A 19,634-nucleotide genomic window follows, 5' to 3' on the forward strand; every position below is an offset into this window, starting at 1 on the left:
TGAGGAGCCGTCTGTGCCTGTCTCTGGACCTTTGGCATTGGTGTGTGTCACATGCGGTGTCGCATCAGGCAGTTCATATACAAGCTTCCCTGAACGTCCAAGTGGACATTCTGAGCAGAATGACGTTGGTCTCCCATGTGTGGGCATTGCACCAGGGTGTTCTCAGGGACATATTTGCGAATTGGGGAGTCCCAACTCTGGACCTATTTGCTTCCCGAGACAATGCGCCCTCTATGGGAAGGGGAGAGCAAGAGTTCTCTAGGTGATGCCTTCATCCTGTCTTCGATGGCCCCTCTTCAGTACGTGCTTTCCCTCTATTCCCTCATTCTGCTGGTCCTGCGCAAACTGAGGGTGGATCAGGCCAGAGCAATCCTGATAGCCCCGTGGTGGCCCAGGAGGCCTTGGTTTCCGGCCCTGAGGCACTTGGCGGTGGATTGGAAATGCCTGACTGCCCTACCAGACCTACTGTCACAGGAAAAGGGACGGGTGCTCCATCCGGATGTTCGGTCCCTCCATCTGACAGCATGGAAGGTCCTGCCAACTTCCCGTTGAGACTTAAGGAAGTTTTGGTTGCTGCCAGAAAGCAGTCCACATAGAAGTCATATGATCACAAATGGACTTGTTTCTGTTCATTCGCTTCCCTGCATGGGTTTGATTCATGTAATCCATCTGTACAAGATATAAGTAATTATCTGTTGTCCCTTAAGGGATCTGGTTGAAAGCTTTCATCCTTTAAGGTGTATTTGGCTGCCGTTGTGGCACATTTCCCCGCTAACCAGGTCTCATGGTTTAAAGTTCCGGTAGTGGAAAGTTTTCTAAAAGGTTTAACACATTTGTTCCCAGACGATCCTGTCATGTCACCAGCCTGGGACCTCAGTGGTATTGGCTGGTCTTCTACAACTGCCATTTGAGCCTGTGGCTTCAATTGATCCCCGTCTCCTGACCTGTAAGGCTGCCTTTTTGGTGGCCATTACCTCCACTAGGAGAGTAAGTGAGTTAAGGGCCCTGAGGGTTGAACGACCATACCTTCAGTTCCATAAGGACAAGGTCGTACTCAGGACAGATGTCCAGTTTCTGCCCAAGGTGGTGTCTATGTTTCACCATTCGTCCCTGCTCACTTTGCCCATGTTTTTTCTGAATCCGTCATCGGATGTGGAGAGAAGGTTACATTGTTTGGCGCAGTGGTAAAACTGCCGCCCTGTAACCAGAAGGTTACAAGTTCGATCCTGACCAGGGGCTCAAGGTTGACTCAGCCTTCCATCCTTCCGAGGTCGGTAAAATGAGTACCCAGAATGTTGGGGGCAATATGCTAAAATCATTGTAAACAGCTTAGAGAGCTCCGGCTATAGAGCGGTATATAAATGTAAGTGCTATTGCTATTGCTATTGCTATTATCCTTCTACATTCAGAGGTCTGCTGAATGGAGGAAATCTCCTTCCTTGTTTGTTCTGTACGATGGGCCATGTAAAGGTCTCCAAGTGTTGGCCGAGTCCATGTCCAGGTGGGTAGTTTCCACAACTGAGCTTTGTTATCCATTGGCTCATAAACAGTTGCCTGCAGTGGTTAAGGTACCCTCTGTTAGGTCCATGGTGGCCTCTGTTCATGCAGTCCAATTGGATGCTATATGTCAGACAGCTACCTGGGTTTCACCCAATTCATTTATCCGTCATTATGCAATTGATGCCAGGGCATGGAATGATGCTGTATTTGGCAGGAGTGTCCTGCAATCCATTTTTGGTTGATGTACTTGTTCTGAAATAAAATTATTCTGGCAGATTACATATTGTTTCTGTCTTCCCTCCTCCATGGGTGCTAACTTGTTATGCGCCCATTAGTGTAAAAGACATAAACCACATTGAAGACCTACATTTTACTCTCCTGTAACTTTGCTTCTTCTAGTGGTCGTCTGTACTTTTACATGCCCTCCCATCCTCCCCGTGGAGTTCACTGAAGCTGGACACTGTGACTGAGGGGATGAGGAGTGGTGCTGCCGCATATAGTGGCTGGGGGCGGGGTTCCCACCCAAAGCAGGAGAATTGAGGTTGTTAAATTCCGACGAGGTCTCTGCCCAGGCGCATAGCCCATTAGTGTAGAAGTACGGATGACTACTAGAAGAACCAAAGTTACAGGTGAATAACCTGTAGTTCTTACAGAAGGGATTTGGTTCGTTTCCATAGATCTGGAGGACACCTATTACCATATATCAATCCATCCTCAGCACTGGAAGTATTTGCATTTCCAGGTCGGCACAAATGCATTGTAATTCAAGGCCATGCCTTTCAGCCTATCTTCAGCCCCGAGGGTATTTACGAAGCACGTGGCCCTAGTAGTGGGGCATTTGCAGGAGAGAGGAATTCAAATCTTTCCCTAATTAGATGACTGGCCCATGATAGCACAATCTCTTGCTCGTCTCCAAAGAGATCTTCAAGATATCATGACTCTCCTATAACAATTGGGTTTAAAGATAAATTACAAAAAGTCCCAACTAATTCCTGCATGCAGGATAAAATTCTTAGGAGTAACTTTCGACTCCACCGCAGCTGTGATGCGTTTATCAGAGGAACATGTACAACAGATCAGGGACCATCTCTGCAGATCATCAACCCACACTGCATGTCATGTTCAGCGTATGCTAGGTCTGATGGCATCCACTATCTTGGTTCTTCCAACAACTAGGCTTCACATGAGGCGATTGCAGTGATGGTTTTTGGACATTTTCCATCCTACCAAGCACAACTCCAGGCTGTTGGACCTCCCAGGCCGGATACAAGCTCTGCTGGATGTTGCATCAGAACCTTCGTCAATCTACACCATTCCATGGAACAGATCCTCAGGCGTGTATTATGGACGCCTCTAAGGACAATTAGGGGGCCCATCTCAAAGGACTGCCTCTGAATGGGCATTGGTCCAAGACAGAAGCAGGCCATCATATCGTATAGAAATCGAATTAATAATAATAATAATAATAATAATATCAGTTACCTAGAACTGATAGCCGTTTTCAAAGCCCTATGGGGGTTTCTACCGGAGGCCTCGGGACGTCGGACTCAAATAATTACTGACAATACCACAACAAAAGCATATATAAATTGACAGGGTGGGACAGGATCACCTTGCTCTAGCACTAGAACTGTGGCATTGGGTGCTGCAACATCATATTAGTCTGTAAGCTGTCCTGTGGAGGACCCCATCTCTGCCACCACATGTAGAGGAAGATCCCTCTATTCCTCCTAGCCTTTTTACCTCCGCCACCAAGTGGACTTTTGGTATGGCTGGGTCCACTACAACAGCCCTTCAAAAAAGAACCTTTAGTAGTGTAGAAAGGCTTATAGGTGTGGGGTGGAGACAATCAACAAGCTTCTACTTTTTTTTAGCACAAAAATTTTCTTTTAGAAAAATTGGTTCAATTAAAACATTACTTTTGCAGCAGAAAACCCCTACAAAAAAAAACCCCAAAATTCAAAACAGTTATTAATAGAGCAGGTCAGGGAAAATAAAAGCTGGGAAAAGGCATCTACTACTTGACTCTATACTAGTCCCTACTCAGAGTCCTCTGTGCTTTCTTGTCAGTTTCTGGCTTGCTGGGTGGTTCTGATTACAGCACAGGTCTGGGGCTCAATCTAGTGTGGCTCTTACTTTTCTTCTTAGTGATTTCAGTTGGATTTCTACCTCCAGCAAACTGACTTCCAGGACTCTCTGTCTTCTTCAGCCTTCAGCTCTGAGTCTCTCCAGAAGACTTGACTTCTCTGGCTTCCAAGACTCTCTGGCAAGACTCTGTTGACTTCCCTCACTTCCCTCTCAAAACACTCTCAATATATATAATTTATCTGGCCGAACATTTTTTTAAGCCATCCTATTAGAACAAACAAAAATTCCCTCCATTTCTTAACCCACCCACCCCCCCCAAAAAAACCTCATCAAAATACTAAACCAAAGGTGAAACAAGAATGAACTTTTGACCCTGCCAGTCTTCTCCATGCACAAGGATTTGCAACCACAAAATCCTATTGACAATAATGAAGTTATTTCAGAAATGAGGGAAGCCCTGCATAGATTTATTGATAAGCGACCAGAATTTTCAATGCCCAGTCTATTACAGCAGAGCAGGAGTGGGAAAGAATTATTCGGGTGATGCTCTTGCGATCACTTGGTCAGGCATGTTTGCTTACCTATTCCCTCCTGTCCCTTCAATACCACGGATTCTTCAGAAGTTGGAGAATGAGGGTGTGGACTGCATGCTCATAGCGTCATGGTAGCCGCGCCATCCCTAGTTTCCACAGCTGTTACACCTATCCATGAGGCTGTTCTTCTGCCTGCCCCAGTTCCCAGCCATCCTATCACAATGAGGGGGAAGCTACTTCATCCGGATGTGCAGAGACTTCTTCTAAAAGCATGGTGGATCTGCCCACCTGGCCTTCAGAACTGAGGGAGATCATCGAGGCAAGTAGGAAGCACTCCACTGTAACGTCCTATATAAAGCACAGTGGAAACACTTCACAGAGTATGTAAAGAGGTTCGGTGATGTTGACCCTGCCATGGTGCCAGTACTGATTATCCTTTCTCACTTGCTGCAGCTTAAGAAATCTGGGCTTGCTTTGTCTTCTGTCAGGGTCCACTTAGCTGCCATATTGGGTTACTTCACCTTCATTTCCTTCCTTGCTCATTCTTTGAGAAGTTAAACAGTTTCTAAAAGGTTTGACCTACTTGCATCCAGACTCGCCTTTAGTGGCCTTGCCATGGGATTTGCCATGTGTTTTGTCAATTGTCACAGGAAAATCCATCAATCCTATGACAACTTGTGATCTCCATCTATTAACTTTAAAGAGTTTTCCTAGTTGCTATGATGTCTGCTCGTAGGGTGGTAGAACTACAGTAAGTGCCTTGTGCTCTGATCCACCCTACTTGATTTTCCAGAAAGAAAAAGTTGTTTTGAGGGTAGATGTTTCCTTCCTACCTAAGCTGGTCATGACTTTTCACAGATCACAGGGCATCTCTTTGCCGGTCTTCCATCTGAGGAGGAACTCAGATGGCATACCATGGATATCAGAAGGGCCTTAGCCTTTTTTATTCACCATACAGCATCCTTCAGCTCTTCCACGGCATTGTTTGTGACTTGCGGTGAACCACGTATGGGCCAAAGAGTGTCTTCACAATCCATTTCAGCCTGGATAGTACACGCAATAAAACTGTCGTATCAGGTAGCTGGGCTTGACCCACCTGCTAAGCTGAGGGCTCATTCTACTAGAGCTGTAGCTACCTCCACAGCCTTTGATTGGGGTCTCCTGCTGGACACCATCTGCCAAGCAGTGACCTGTTTTTCACCTACCACCTTTATAAAACACTACGCTCTGGATGTGCAGGCCTGTAATGACTCAGCTTTTGGAAAATCAGTTTTTCAGGCTCTGCTCCATTAAAGGTTTCTTGTTTCTGCTGTGGCAGTTTTCTCCTTTGAAATAAAGGGTTAATTGATGTCTTTGTTACAGCCTAATCTGTTCAACTTGGACTTTATTTATTATTAATGTCTCGGTTTTTAATACCTTGGTCTAGGGCTCTGCTCCTTCCATCGCTAACAGGAGCTTGAGATGCACCCATCTGTGTGATGGACAGAGACCACTTAGAAGAACTTCAGGTTGCTTATCTGTAACTGGGGTTCTTCTAGTGGTCATCAATCCACCCTCCCAGCCTACACCGCTGCAGAACCTTGTAGCAGTGGACTCAGAACTGAGGAGTAGGGTGTGGAGCACATGACCTAAATACAGAGGCCTGACTACTCTTATGGAGAGAGAGACAAAAGGTTAAGAGCTTGTAAGCTTTCCAGATACTTCTTCACACCAGCGCGAAGCCCATCTGTGTGACTGGACAAATGACCACTAGAAGAACCCCAGTTACAGGTAAGCAACCTGAAGCTACTCTCATTGGTCCTAAATTCCCTGACCTTCAGTTTCATGGGATGATCCCTGGTTCTAATGTTGTGAGAGAGGAAGAAAAATTTCTCTCTGTCCATTCTCTCTACTCCATGCATAATTTGATATACCTCTATCATGTCTCCCTATAGTCACCTCTTTTCCAAACTAAAAAGCCCCAGATGCTGTAGCCTTGCCTCATAAGGAAGGTGCTCCAGGCCATTGATCATCTTGGTTGCCCTCTTCTGCACCTTTTCCAGTTCTACAATGTCCTTCTTAAGATATGGTGACCAGAACTGTACACAATATTCCAAATGTGGCAGCACCATATATTTGTATAGGGGCATTATAATATTAGCATTGTTGTTTCTAATTCCTAATGATCCTTAGCATGGAATTGGCCTTTTCCCCAGCCGGCACACACTGAGTTGACACTTTCAACGAGCTGGCCACCATGACTCCAAGATCTCTCTCCTGGTCAGTCACCAACAGCTCAGATCCCATTAGCGTGTATGTGAAGTTGGGGTTTTTTGCCCCATATGCATCACTTTATACTTGCTTACATTGAACCACATTTGCCATTTGTCACTCATTCAACCAGTTTGGAGGGATCCTTTTGGAACTCCTAACACTCTGTTGTGGATTTCACTACCCTAAATAGTTTAGTGTGATTTGCAAATTTGGCCACTTTACTGCTTACTCCAACTTCTAGATCATTTATGAATAAGTAAAAAAGCACCGGTCTTTAGTACAGATCGCTGAGGGACCCCACTTCTTGCTTCCTTCCATTGTGAAATCTGTCAATTTATTCCTATGCTCATTAATTCATTATTTTCTCTGTAAACTCTGTAAAGATCACTTTGAGAACTTTTGTTTAAAAGTGGTATATAAATATATGTAGTAGTTGTGAGGTAAAATGTGCCGTCAAGTTGATTCCGACTCCTGGTGCCCACAGAGCACTGTGGTTTTATTTTGGTAGAATGCAGGAGGCATTTACCATTGCCTTCTCCCGCGCAGTATGAGATGATGCCTTTCAGCATCTTCCCATATCGCTGCTGCTTGATATAATACCAGCGGGGATTCGAACCGGCAACTTTCTGCTTGTTAGTCAAGCATTTCCCTGCTGCATCACTAGGTGGCTGTAGTAGTTGTACATGACTTTAAATATAATTCATATGCTTTTCAGTTAGCAGCCGCAAGTTCATCACAAGTTTTCTATGACGAACATTTTAAAAACAGCATCATGCTTTCTTGTCTTTGATAGTGTGCAGGGATTTTATAGTGGACCCCCACCCGCACCCCACCCCATTAGAATTACTAAAAGATACAGGAAAATGAATATACCTTACCAAGAAAAAATGTATCGCTTAAGAAAAAAGGGAGGGGGGAGATACTTTTGTCTTGAGCTTATTATCAACTCCAGGATATAACAAAAAGGGATGATTTCTTGATACATTTATCAGTTTAATTCATTATAAATGCTTCTTCTAAAATGTATCAGTTTTCTCATCAAAACTACATGCCAAATCTTGCACTACCAATCTGAAAGCATTGAGGCCTTCAGTTGTTTCCAAGCAACTGCAGTGCAGTTTTTTGCAGGTGCTATCAGATTTATTACTAACTCAACATCTGTATTTTCATTAACATCTTTCAAATAACAAATAATTATTATTATTGGATCTAACAGTATCATATAACCTTTCATTTCCTGTGTTAAACTAATGATCTTGTCATAAGAGACTTGAATTCTTGGGAAGGACCAAAATATGTGAACACAATCGACTTTTGCTGCTGAACACATCCAACTGGTATTCTGTACCACTGGGTAGATACAGTGAAGCCTATGTGGTGTCATGATACACAACTTTCAGCCAACTTCTGAAGGGAAGAAGGCTTAATAGATGTGTGTGTGTCCCTCTAATAACTTGTGTGTTTACAGTCCAATACCAACCAAATTCATAGCACATGGGAGGCGGAACTAGAAGAACCTGGCTCTCCCCCCCCCTTTTTTTCTTTTTTGCTGATGCACCATGAGGTAGCTTCTCAAATTATATGTAAGACCTCTTTCTAACTCTTGTTAGTTTGATACAAACCAAATTAACAGTACTTGGAGGGTAGGACCCCAACAGCTTTTTTTCCTTTTTCTTTTCTGCATGTCTGCCATGTTTGTTCAAGATGGGGATGAGGAGCCACTCAAAGTATGTGCTGACAGTCAGGGAGCCACTCAAAGTGTGTGCTGACAGATACCAACTGAATTCACTACATGAGAGGGGTTCACATGAGAGAGGTTCCTAGGTGACAGTCACCATGCTAAAATAAATGGAAAGTAGGCTCCATTTGTTCTACTTACCTCTTTGTTAAGAAACTCTTCAAATCTGAGGTGATGAGTTTTGGTAACACATTAATAAATATCCATGACCAGTCATTGGCTAGTATAAGGAGACGAAGGATCTATTCTCTCTTCCTTCTAAAAGAATAAGGTGGAACATTTTGGTTCAACAGCAATGTATACATTTTATTTAATAAACTGTACAGTTGGAAATGATAAACAAAATTTTATTGTCAAGTGATATATGTTTTGTTATAAGTGTTGAAATAACACCTTATTTTGAAAATATTGGAGAGAAAGGTAGTGTAAAACCCTCCATTTTTAAAAAATATTGCATCATAAGGAAAAACCTGATATGGGCTGGTCCAGATGATACATTTTCTATTTATGTGAGTAGAATGAGGATGCACCAAGAGCACACCTGTTATGACAATCTAATAGTTTGCAACCCTTCAGTCTAATAGTTAAAATCCTTCTGAACCATGATAAATGTAAAGTATAAGTATTCCATGTCTTTATTGTTTGAAGATCATGTGCAGGGCTTTTTGGAGGAGAGGCACTTAACTTCTTTTTTCTTTTTTCTGTCAACTTGCATGGCTATGGCTATTTGTGCTTTTCTGGGGAGTTTTTCGACCTGTCTGGAATAGCAACTCTTTAGTGGTAAGGGAAGTGGAAGGGAGGGAGTTTGAGAACCAAGTTAGGCTCTTCAATATATATAAGTCATAAAGGGTGGTGGTTGGTGTGTTTTTTTGTTTGTTTTTAAATTCTTTAGTGCTGGCTTGTGGGTTATTGGTTTTTAAAAACATCCAGTAGAAAATTGCAGCATCATCCACTATATATTGTGTTAATTGTCTAAGTCACTAATATATATAATATGCTCACACTTAAATGACCAAAGTTTTAGTTAAGAATATCTTGATATCATCCTTTTTAGGAGACACATCTAAAGAGGATTCATATTCCTGTTTTAAAATCCAAATTGATTGCTAGCTACTAAACTTATTCTCACAAACAGCCTAACCCAGGCTAGGCAGATTCCAGCACTGCCCACCAAACCCTACTTATCCCGGCTTTTAGTCAAGGTTAAGTATGTGCTTGGGTTGCTTCAAGCCCAAGCACGCACAGAGTTGGTTATCTAGAGCACCTGACTCATGGGGATATCCCCCAATGCATTGCACTTGTGTTGCATGGTGCATTATGGGATATCTGGAGGCCAGGACGCATTCTCCCGGCCTCTGGAGATCTGTGCTGCCAGGAGCAATGCAGATTGTGTGGGTGTGTGGCCGCGTGCCGAAGAATGGACCGACATTTAGCTGAGCAGGAGCGACCAGTCAAAGCAGCGCCGTGTGTGTGTTTGTGTGTGTGTGTGGTGGCAGCAAGAGGCACCTCTAAGGAGGTAATAAGCTGATGTTTACCATTGCATGAGCAGCACCTGCAAGCTGCAGCACTCCGCCTGCAATCCTGCGTGGGACGACAGCGCTGCATCCGGTGTGGGCACATCGTGGCCCTGGTCTCTGCGTGTGTGAGGAGGCTCCATGCATGCACAGAGGCTAGGGCTACGCCATGGGGGAAAGTAGGTTTGTCCCTGCTTACCCACCCACCCTCCCACCCTCATGGTTGTGTGTGTAGCCCTAATATATTGCAGCTGGTCCTCAGAAGCAAGAGGCATATCTATTTTACTTTCTAAAAATTTTCCTTTCAAAATTACAGCTGCTGAAATTGATTCAAAGAGTAGATTTATCTTAATTAAGGGTTCTTTTGATTACTCTATGTTAAGTATTTGATTAATATATGTTCTGAATTCTAATAAGCTTTCTTTTATTTATTTATTTTTAAAAACCCTCTTACAGCAACTTGAAACTTTGGTGGAAAGTACCTTTTAGTTGGAGTTGATGTTAACTTGTAATTGATCAGTGGCTTGATAATTCTAGGCCACCAAAGACTAATCTTTCACTAAACTACTTAAGAGTTATGTTCTTATAGATGTATGGAGACAAACATGTTGTACTCTCTACCTGCCCTGCACCCAGTCCATAGAACTCTTTCTCATATAGATGTTCTTTTACCGCCCCCTCCTTTAGCAGACCAAGTCCAGCTTGCTGAAATAAGCACCAGATTTTGGTAGATTGTACCTAGTTCTCTAGCTGTGTAGTTCCTTAGGAATCAGATGGTGAAAGACCTGAGTAGAAACTGAATTAGTCATTCTTGCTTAATAAAGTAATTACAAGTGACCTTGGCTTGGAAATTACCTTTCAAATGTTATTTAATCTTTTTTTTGGTGTTATCTTAGATATAGTATGTGCTGCATTCAAATAAGAGACAAATGTATCAACATAGCTTCTAACTGTAAGAAACAAAGACAGATGATCTGAAAATATAAGCAACATAAAAATTATCAGCACAATTGCAAAAAAGAAATAAAAATCCTTAGTTTATTTCTGAGATAGACAAACCATTTAGCCTTATTAGAAACTGCTAAAACTGAGAACAATATTCTCTTTTTAAAATCATAAAAAGGAAACTTCAACTTAAAGAGGCTAAAATTAGAAAAACACTAAAATTCCTGCGAGGTGTGGGTTGTTGGCTGAGTTTTATTCTTTAAAAAAATATTATGTCAGCCATTAGCAGACTTTATATATTAATATTTGTCTGAGGGGAACCATTCCTACACCTGGTGAGATGCAGGAATTGTAACACGAATCAGGGAGAATTTAGGGGGGGATTAGGGAGTATTATCCTAACAATCATTTTGACCAATCTCCCTTCTAAGCAAAATAATGTGAATATACATTCTCTTTATTAGTGGATTCTCTTTATTTATATTTAATAAATCCAATTAATAAATTAAATCTAATTATATTTAATATACCTAATTCATTCTCTTTATTTAGATTTAACAGTGTTATTGTGGGAGCCTTTGCACTCCCATTTATGCCCGTTGATGGTGAAGTCCTTCTCTGTGGTGGTGTCCACCATATGGAACTGCTTGCCACGGGACATTTGGTTGGCTTCCTTGTTGGTAATGTTTCGATGCAAACTGCTAACTTATTTATTCCAACAATTTTTTTTTAGTCCTGTGGTTTTTACTGTGAATCTCTTTAATTAATTGTTTTATGCTGCTTTTTAAAATTGGTATACTATTTTTATTCTTACATTTTGTTATCTGCCTTGAACATTTTCAGACTGGAAGATAACAGATTACTTTCAGATTGGAAAATAATTTTCAGATTGGAAGATAACTTATTTCAAATAAGTAAACGTCATCCTTTATTGCAAACGTACTAAATTCCATTACTGCTACTGGAAGACATCCTGATTAATGAAGCTGTACTGCAACAGGAGATGCACTGCGATAGCACTAGTGCTTCTGAGGAGTTCCAGAAAAATACTTCATGGAGTTGTTGTGCTGGGTGGGGCAGGATTTTGATCACTTCCTCTTCCCCTGGAAGCCCTCTATGTTAACCCAGAAATATGTCCTTGAGAGTTACATGACTCTTGGGGACATATTTTTGGGTGGCACAAAGTGCATCCTGAGGAGGGTGTTGTCAGAAATTTTCACCACCATTGAGCCAGCAATGGAGTTGAGGTGCTAATACTTTTCAAAAGCACTGGTGCTGCTTCCATTGCACCGGTGCTTCATTAGTCAGGATGTCAAAGAATATATATGCAAAGAATATGTTTGATTTCATAGAGAGCATATATTTAAATATTATCTAAAATATTTGGCTTTGAATTTCTATAGGCAGTCATTTTTAACTACCCACAGGTACAACGAGGCTAACAGTAGCAGAACTAGATTTTTCCTAATTTGGAGGATCAACAGAAATGCCCAGCCTCTCTTTTTTCTGTTTGTGCTCTCAATTTAGCCCATTGCAGAACCTGTTGGAAACACCTTCGATATTAAGGTAGGGTACCTAATGGCACAGAGAGGAAGTAACTTGCCTAGGAAGCAAAAGGTTGCTGCTTCAAATCCCTGCTAGTATGGTTCCCATACTATGGGAAACACCTGTACTGGGCAGCAGCGATATAGGAAGATGCCGAAAGGCATCATCTCATATTGTGTGGGAGATGGCAATGGTAAATCCCTCCTGTATTCTACCAAGGAAAACCACATAGCTATATGGTTGCCAGGAGTCGACACTGACTCGACAGCACAACTTTACTTTACATAAATAACCATCAAAAGATTGAAAAAAATTTCTTTTGCAAATGACCCAATTCTATGTTTAATTGAGTCTGAAATCTCTTTTGCTGTACCACAACTTGAATGTGTAAAGTTTACACATTCTGAGATGTTGCCAGTTAAGTTACCTGCCTGTTCTAAGGATATAGTACAGGTTCAATTTCAATGTAGTCGATGGGGTATTTAGAGTCTATATAATATGCCTGTGTAAGTCAGAAACTTTGGGGTTCAGACGTTAGAATTCCTTGCTCCCACTGCCAGGAGGCAGTAGAGGCAAGTGCTCTAGGTAGCATCCTGGTAATGGTGGCCTTATAATTCGCCACCCAGCACTGGGGTGGATGGGCAGCACAGATATGAGGGCGAGTTTGGGGCAGGCAGGGACCGTGGAACTGCTCCCTGGGAGCACTGAACCGGTTCGGAAGTATGATGTTCAAGCCGGTTCAGAGGTGGGGGGGCTTTAAGGGGCAGGAAGGGTGCCCTTTCCTTCCCTGCCACTTTTCTCCCACCGGTGCTTTCCCAAAAATTGCTGCTGCATGGCTGCAGCATACTTCCCTGCAGCCCCAGTCACCATCATACTGGAAGTGGCCTACGTGTGTGTGCACAGCATGCACACGCGTTGGCCACTTCCAGTATGACATTGACTAAGACTGCCGGGATGTACACTGCCCATGGCAGCAATTTTGGGGAAAGTGCTGGCAGCAGGTAGGTAAGGCACCCTCCTTGCCCCTTAAAGTTCGTGCACATCCCTAGTTCCATTCTCCTGTTCCTGCCCACCCCAAACTTCCTATCATATCTGCACCTCCCCCACACCAGTGCTGGGTGGTGAATTAAAGGACTCTACCGGGAGGACTTGGGGAATGAAAGGACTCTACCTGAGACACTTGCCCCACAGTCTACTGCCTCCTGGTGATGGGGGCAGTGAATTCTGATGTCGGAATTCCAAAATTTCCAGTTTGCACAGGCGTACTATATAACATCTAACACGGATTATGTTATTAAAAATAAACATGAAAGAACCTTTGTTTGGGGCTCAGAAATAGTACAGAGAGCACCAGTTTCCATGTGCAATCCCATACAGCTAGAAATGTGTGTGTGAAAGCTATTTCTACATGTGTATCATTCCTACTTCTCACACAGCATGTAAGAATTACAGAGATAATGTACTTGTCTGTTAAGTGACATACAGGTGAAACTCAGAAAATTAGAATATCGTGCAAAAGTCCATTAATTTCAGTAATGCAAATTAAAAGTTGAAACTGATATATGAGACAGACGCATTACATGCAAAGCGAGATAAGTCAAGCCTTAATTTGTTATAATTGTGATGATCATGGCGTACAGCTCATGAAAACCCCAAATCCACAATCTCAGAAAATTAGAATATTACATGGAACCAAGAAGACAAGGATTGAAGAATAGAACAATATCGGACCTCTGAAAAGTATACAGTGTACTGTGCTTGATTGGCCAGCAAACTCGCCTGACCTGACCCCATAGAGAATCTATGGGGCATTGCCAAGAGAAGGATGAGAGACATGAGACCAAACAATGCAGAATTGCTGAAGGCCGCTAATGAAGCATCCTGGTCTTCCATAATACCTCATCAGTGCCACAGGCTGATAGCATCCATGCCACGCCACATTGAGGCAGTAATTGCTGCAAAAGGGGCCCATACCAAGTACTGAATACATATGCATGCTTATACTTTTCAGAGGTCCGATATTGTTCTATTCTTCAATCCTTGTCTTCTTGGTTCCATGTAATATTCTAATTTTCTGGGATTGTGGATTTGGGGTTTTCATGAGCTGTACGCCATGATCATCACAATTTTAACAAATTAAGGCTTGACTTATCTCGCTTTGCATGTAATGCGTCTGTCCCATATATCAGTTTCACCTTTTAATTTGCATTACTGAAATTAATTGACTTTTGCACGATATTCTAATTTTCCGAGTTTCACCTGTACAAGCGCTGGTAGTGCCCAAAGGTACCTCCTAGGAAGAATATGATGATTGTTGTGATTGTTAATCACAAAGCATTGTACACAGATACGTAGGAGCAAGGACAAAATGCACGGCCTTAGTAAAGCAGGCAGAATAAGTGACTTTATAAACACATGCACACATACACAAAATAAATTTCTGGATTTACACGCTCAGTTTTTAATGCTTTTGCTCAAGGCATAAGCTGTAGAATCCTTTGTGCTATTTCTGATTTTGTTCATTCTGTGAAGAAATCATACTTTAGAATACCAGTTCCAAAAATAACAGAGTCCAATAGTTATCTGGAGACATGGAAAGTTGAATTACTTTCTGTAAGAACTTAGAGGGAGAAGGAAATGTCCCATGGGATATTTAACTTTTCCTTTTGATGAATTAAACCTTTGTTCACAGTGTAAGAAAAAGAATAATTGCATAACACTCCTGTGAAAAGTGACAGATCAGAAACTGGTAACAATAGTGTGCTGAAAACTGCTATTCCTATGGTGATATGACACCCCCCACCCCGGGCTTGGTTCTGAAAGCAAGCCTACATTCTCTATTAAAAAGAAATAACATAGCCAAGTATGTTTAGTGCAGTAACATTCATTCCAAGAATGTGTATGAGACATGCAATTAAGCATATAATTTTTACTTTTCGCGGTTTAGCAGTACAACAGCAGTAATTAGCAACAAAAACTTGCCACTGGGTCCCCTTAACAATTTCATAGTATGGTGGTGATGAAAATACACATAAAAAATGAAGCTTTCATTTTCAATTGTATTTTTCATTTTAGTTATAATTTGGATTTTCTGTGACAGCTGTCTAGACAGGGAAGTAACTTAATGCCTTTCTACACACTGGCAGTGACGATACAATTTAATTTGTCATTATTTATTCTCAACAGGAACGATGTAGTGTACTGGTTACTACTGAGTTCCTGTGTTAATGACTAGAGTTAATTTTATGTGTATTTTTTGTTTGTTTTTGTTTTTCATGTATAGGCAGCTATATTTTTAGCTGTGATTTGGAATGTTAGTGATGCATTTTCTAGATGGCCAGTAGCTGTTGCTGGTCAACATAAACATGTAAAAAGGAAAGGAGGTAGGGACTTGGAATACAGAACTAGCAGCTTTCCTTTCCAGAGGCCTGGTTTTCCATTAGAAACTGGCAGTATTTTAAGAGTAATTAGAGGTAATTCAGCTTTTGAACTGACAGTTTTCTGTAGGAGGATGGAGTGTATGTCAGATCTTAATTTCTAAACTGTTAAATGTCCTGGAAAGTGGAGTGAAGTATGGGTTTTGAAGGGCAAGCAACCAACCCATGGCATACACTTGGAAATTATATATGTTAGAGTATAGGAAAGGGTGCCTTCAACTGCACTCCTATGCATTTATTTTGAAGTAAGTACCACTGATCTGCAGCATGATCTGTTAAATCAATTAGAATGGGTTCTGCGCCTGTGCTGAAGCCTCTTAGTGTGGAGTACCACAGCTCCTTTCGGTGCTTGCGCTCCACCCCACGTGACCACGTGGCTATTTAAGGTGGGAGGTCACACCAGCACTTCATTTGCTTTGCGATTGCCATAGGGATCAGCTCTTCAGTATCTATGGCTTCTTGTTCTGGTTCCTTGCATTTCTGAGTAAGTTCTATAGAACAAGAAATTGGTTTTGATCAGTTAAACTGACCCTTGGACTGTATTCTTGACTAAGATTTCTGATTAAAGGACTATATGTGGCGAAAGATTGGACTGCTATCTTTGTCTAAACAAATTCCCCACTGACTAGTAGAATAAATCCTATGACTTACAAGTTACAAAAGGTACAGCTGCCTAAGTCTATCAAGGCACATTCAACTAGAGCTTACGGTGCCTCAGCAGCTCATTTATCTGGCATATCTTTTCAAGTCATTTGTGGGGCTGCATCCTGGTCCTCAAAACAGCCGTTCGTAAAGCACCTAAAGCATTGACCTGCATTCTGCAGCAGAGGCGAATTTTGGTAGAGGTGTTCTCAAAAAGGTGTTACAGTGACACTACTGCTGCCTCCTCCTAAAGGAGCTAACTAAACACCTGTTCTAATGGATTCAACAGATTACACCCCAGATAAACAGGTTGCTCACCTGTAACTGATGATCTGGTAGTGATCAATTGACACCCATTAAACCCTCTCAAACCTCCCCTCTCCAGTGGTGCGTAAGTCTTCTACATAGAACTGAACTATTTCTTCAAAGAGGTCTTCAAGGAACTGAAGTGCTAGCACTTCCTCCTGCCTTAAATAGCCGTTTGGTCACATGGGGCAGAACACAAGCGCCGAGAGGAGCTGTGGTATTCCACACCCTGAGGCTTCAGTGCAGGCACAGAACCCATTCTAGTGGATGTCAACGGATCACTACTAGATCATCAGTTACAGGTGAACAACCTGTTTTTTTCAATGGAATTTACTCCCAGATAAGTGTGCCTAGGATTTCGGCTTAAATTACTTTGGGGAATTGCTTATGATGGCTTCAGGTTCATTAACTTACTGTTGGGAGAAGCAGAGAGGTAAATGTGCATGAAGGCGAAGTTGTTTTTCTGAAATAGAACATCAGAGTTCTCACTTCCTACTACATGTATGGTAAGTGCAAGAGGCCATCCTTCTGGTTACCCAACACCACATTAAAAATCATAGTTAAGTTTATTCCTCCCCTGTCAGCGAACATAGGGAGCAATATTTTCATAAGTACACCCCACCCAGCCTTAATGTATCCAAGCTATATAATCCCTGGAAAGGAGTATTTTCTAGTGGTTTTACCGAGATTTTCTAGAAAGAGACTAACCTTCTCATTTACTTAGAGAGCACTTAACATTCATTTTCATCTGTTGGTATTCAGTTTTTTAAAAAAGTTTACCCATTATCGCTTGGAGAAATGTTTTTATTTATTTACTTACTTACTTACACACACACACACACACATACATAAAATTTAAGATATTTCTATACCACCCAAAACTTGTATCTCTGGGCAGTTTACAATGAAAATAATTTAAAACATAAAATCAACCAACAATTAAAATCATTTAAAACCCAGTATTAAAATTTTATCATTTGGTTTGATAGTTTCAATGGGTAGCTTATAAAGTGATATATCACAAAGGAATGAAAAGGTAATGAAATGTTACAGCTTCTCTTACAATAACAATATAAAGAAGGTTCACCCTTACAGACAAATTTGTTTAGCATATATTTATTGATTTTGTTTACTGATTCTCTTCGTGAACTTTATCTACACATTACATAGAAGATAAAAAGGAGGCCAAATTGCATAAGTAATAGAGCAAGTAATGCTTTTTATCATATTTTCTTGGTGGATGTGGCTTTTATTTCTCTTTTTGCAGAATATGTAATGTGCTGTGCCTAGTTTACAACAAAACCTGTCCAGAATAGTATTATAGTTACACCTGGGACCAATACAGTTATATACCTGCCAACATGTCCCTATTTTCCCATTCACCTGAATGGTAAAGGAGACAGCATACATTTTTGCATCCTTTCATTCAGGGTTTTTTCATTTAGAACTCTACTTAACCAATTATGTACGACAGCCACAGATGTAAAATGCCACAATGGTGCATTCAGATGTTCCAGACTGTGTAGCAGTTCAGACAAAATATGTGTTACATGCATGAAGTTCAAGTGCTTCCTTTCTTTTCATACACTACAATTTCTTCACTTACTTCCTCGGTCTCAACAACCTATAGTTTGCTGATTTGTCCAAACCAGTCAAATTATGGTTTGCTCAAACCACAGTTTGTCCCCAAACCAGAATCAAGTTATGGTTTGCCAAGAACCAGGAACTAAGTGCTGAAATCATGGTATGCAGAGGGAGGAGGAAGTTGAAAAGGTAGCATGGAAACCCAAGGGTCAAGCCTACAAGTTCATATAATGTCATTCTGTGGTTTGGCATTGCAGCTGAACTGTGTCCCAAGTTTGATTCTTATTTGGACACTTTCTCATGGTTTCATTCCAGTCCGCTGTACCCTTAATAGGAATCATCTTTCTCCTTCATAGTACAAGGATGCATTTATGAAAGCAAACCCTGGCTACAAGTGGTGTCCACCTACAAACAAACCTGTGAAAACCCAGTCATCCACTGTTACTAACCGAAAAAAGCTGTGGGCCTACCCATCAGAATCTGCCAAGGATTTGCCAAGTCCGAAAAAGCTGGTGAAGACTGAAGATATGCCTCAGCTGAACTTTGCAATGGCAGGTGAGTTTTAGATTTCTGGCATCAAACACTAAGTTTCTGGCCTACAGTCTACTCTTTCTGGCGTAACTGTACTTAGTCTAAACTAGATATAGATCTCAGGAGCTGTTTAGATGGATGAGATTAGACTGGACTTTATTAGAACTGAAGGGTGTACATATTGTTTTTATAATACCCATGTAGGAGTGATACCTAAAAACATATTTCAGTAGGATGTTGCAGTGTTATGGAAATGCTGAAGCTGATCTGTTTCATAGGCATGCTACAGATATGTAAAAGTTGGCCTTCTACATACAGCTTCTACTTAGTACATTTATAATTTAATGATGCATAACATAAGATGTCATTGTAACACATTTATGCAAAGGATTATCCATTTGTTTAAAGCTAAGAGGAATCTGTCCCCTTGTTTCCAAAATACAGAAAAGCCCTATGCAGACCTTATGTTGTATGAATGTACAGATGTCTGTACTCGTGTATATGTATTTGTGTGAATGACCGCACCTGTGTTCATTTTAAAATTAAATCTGTGTACAACCCCTCATATGCAGGGTAAAGATAGGAAGTGTTATGCTGAACCTGTGTTCAACATAATATGTGAATAACTGTACTTGTATACAGATCTCTACTGTGTACACTGTTCACTCATTGTGTGAGAGTTGAACATAATAAGGCTGTTCTCACGAGCAGCCTAACCCAAACAAGGGTGGCCCAACCAAGAAGGGGGGAAAAAATCTGTCTGTCTGTCTTTCAGTGCATGATGACCAGTCATCATATTAGATACCAATATATTCAAACCTTGATCACATTGTATTCTCTTATACTTAAAGATCACATAGTACGAAGTACACAATCTCTGTTCAAGTTTAATAAGTTTACAGAATTAAAAGTAAATTAAAATTAAATTAAAAGTAAGAATCAAAAGCATAAATAGTTAAGTATAGCCAAATGCCTGGATAAACAAATGTGTTTTCAAGGTTCTCCTGAAGGCCGACAA

The 19,634-nt window shown here is 41.2% G+C and overlaps 1 protein-coding gene across 30 annotated transcripts in view; it reads left to right on the top strand.

The window, feature by feature from the left end:
- Positions 1-19,634, top strand: part of BBX (BBX high mobility group box domain containing) — a 218,417-nt gene that overhangs the window by 129,529 nt on the left and 69,254 nt on the right. For 29 of the 30 annotated variants that reach the window (XM_053311696.1, XM_053311701.1, XM_053311703.1 and 26 more), the window contains one exon: positions 18,442-18,640. In XM_053311696.1, the coding sequence (XP_053167671.1) occupies positions 18,442-18,640 (199 nt within the window). Of the gene's footprint in view, positions 1-12,118; positions 12,138-18,441; positions 18,641-19,634 lie in introns of those variants that run through there. The other variant, XM_053311712.1, reaches the window with a different exon arrangement.

Source organism: Hemicordylus capensis, chromosome 3 (assembly GCF_027244095.1).
Source record: "Hemicordylus capensis ecotype Gifberg chromosome 3, rHemCap1.1.pri, whole genome shotgun sequence".
NCBI lineage: Eukaryota > Metazoa > Chordata > Lepidosauria > Squamata > Cordylidae > Hemicordylus > Hemicordylus capensis.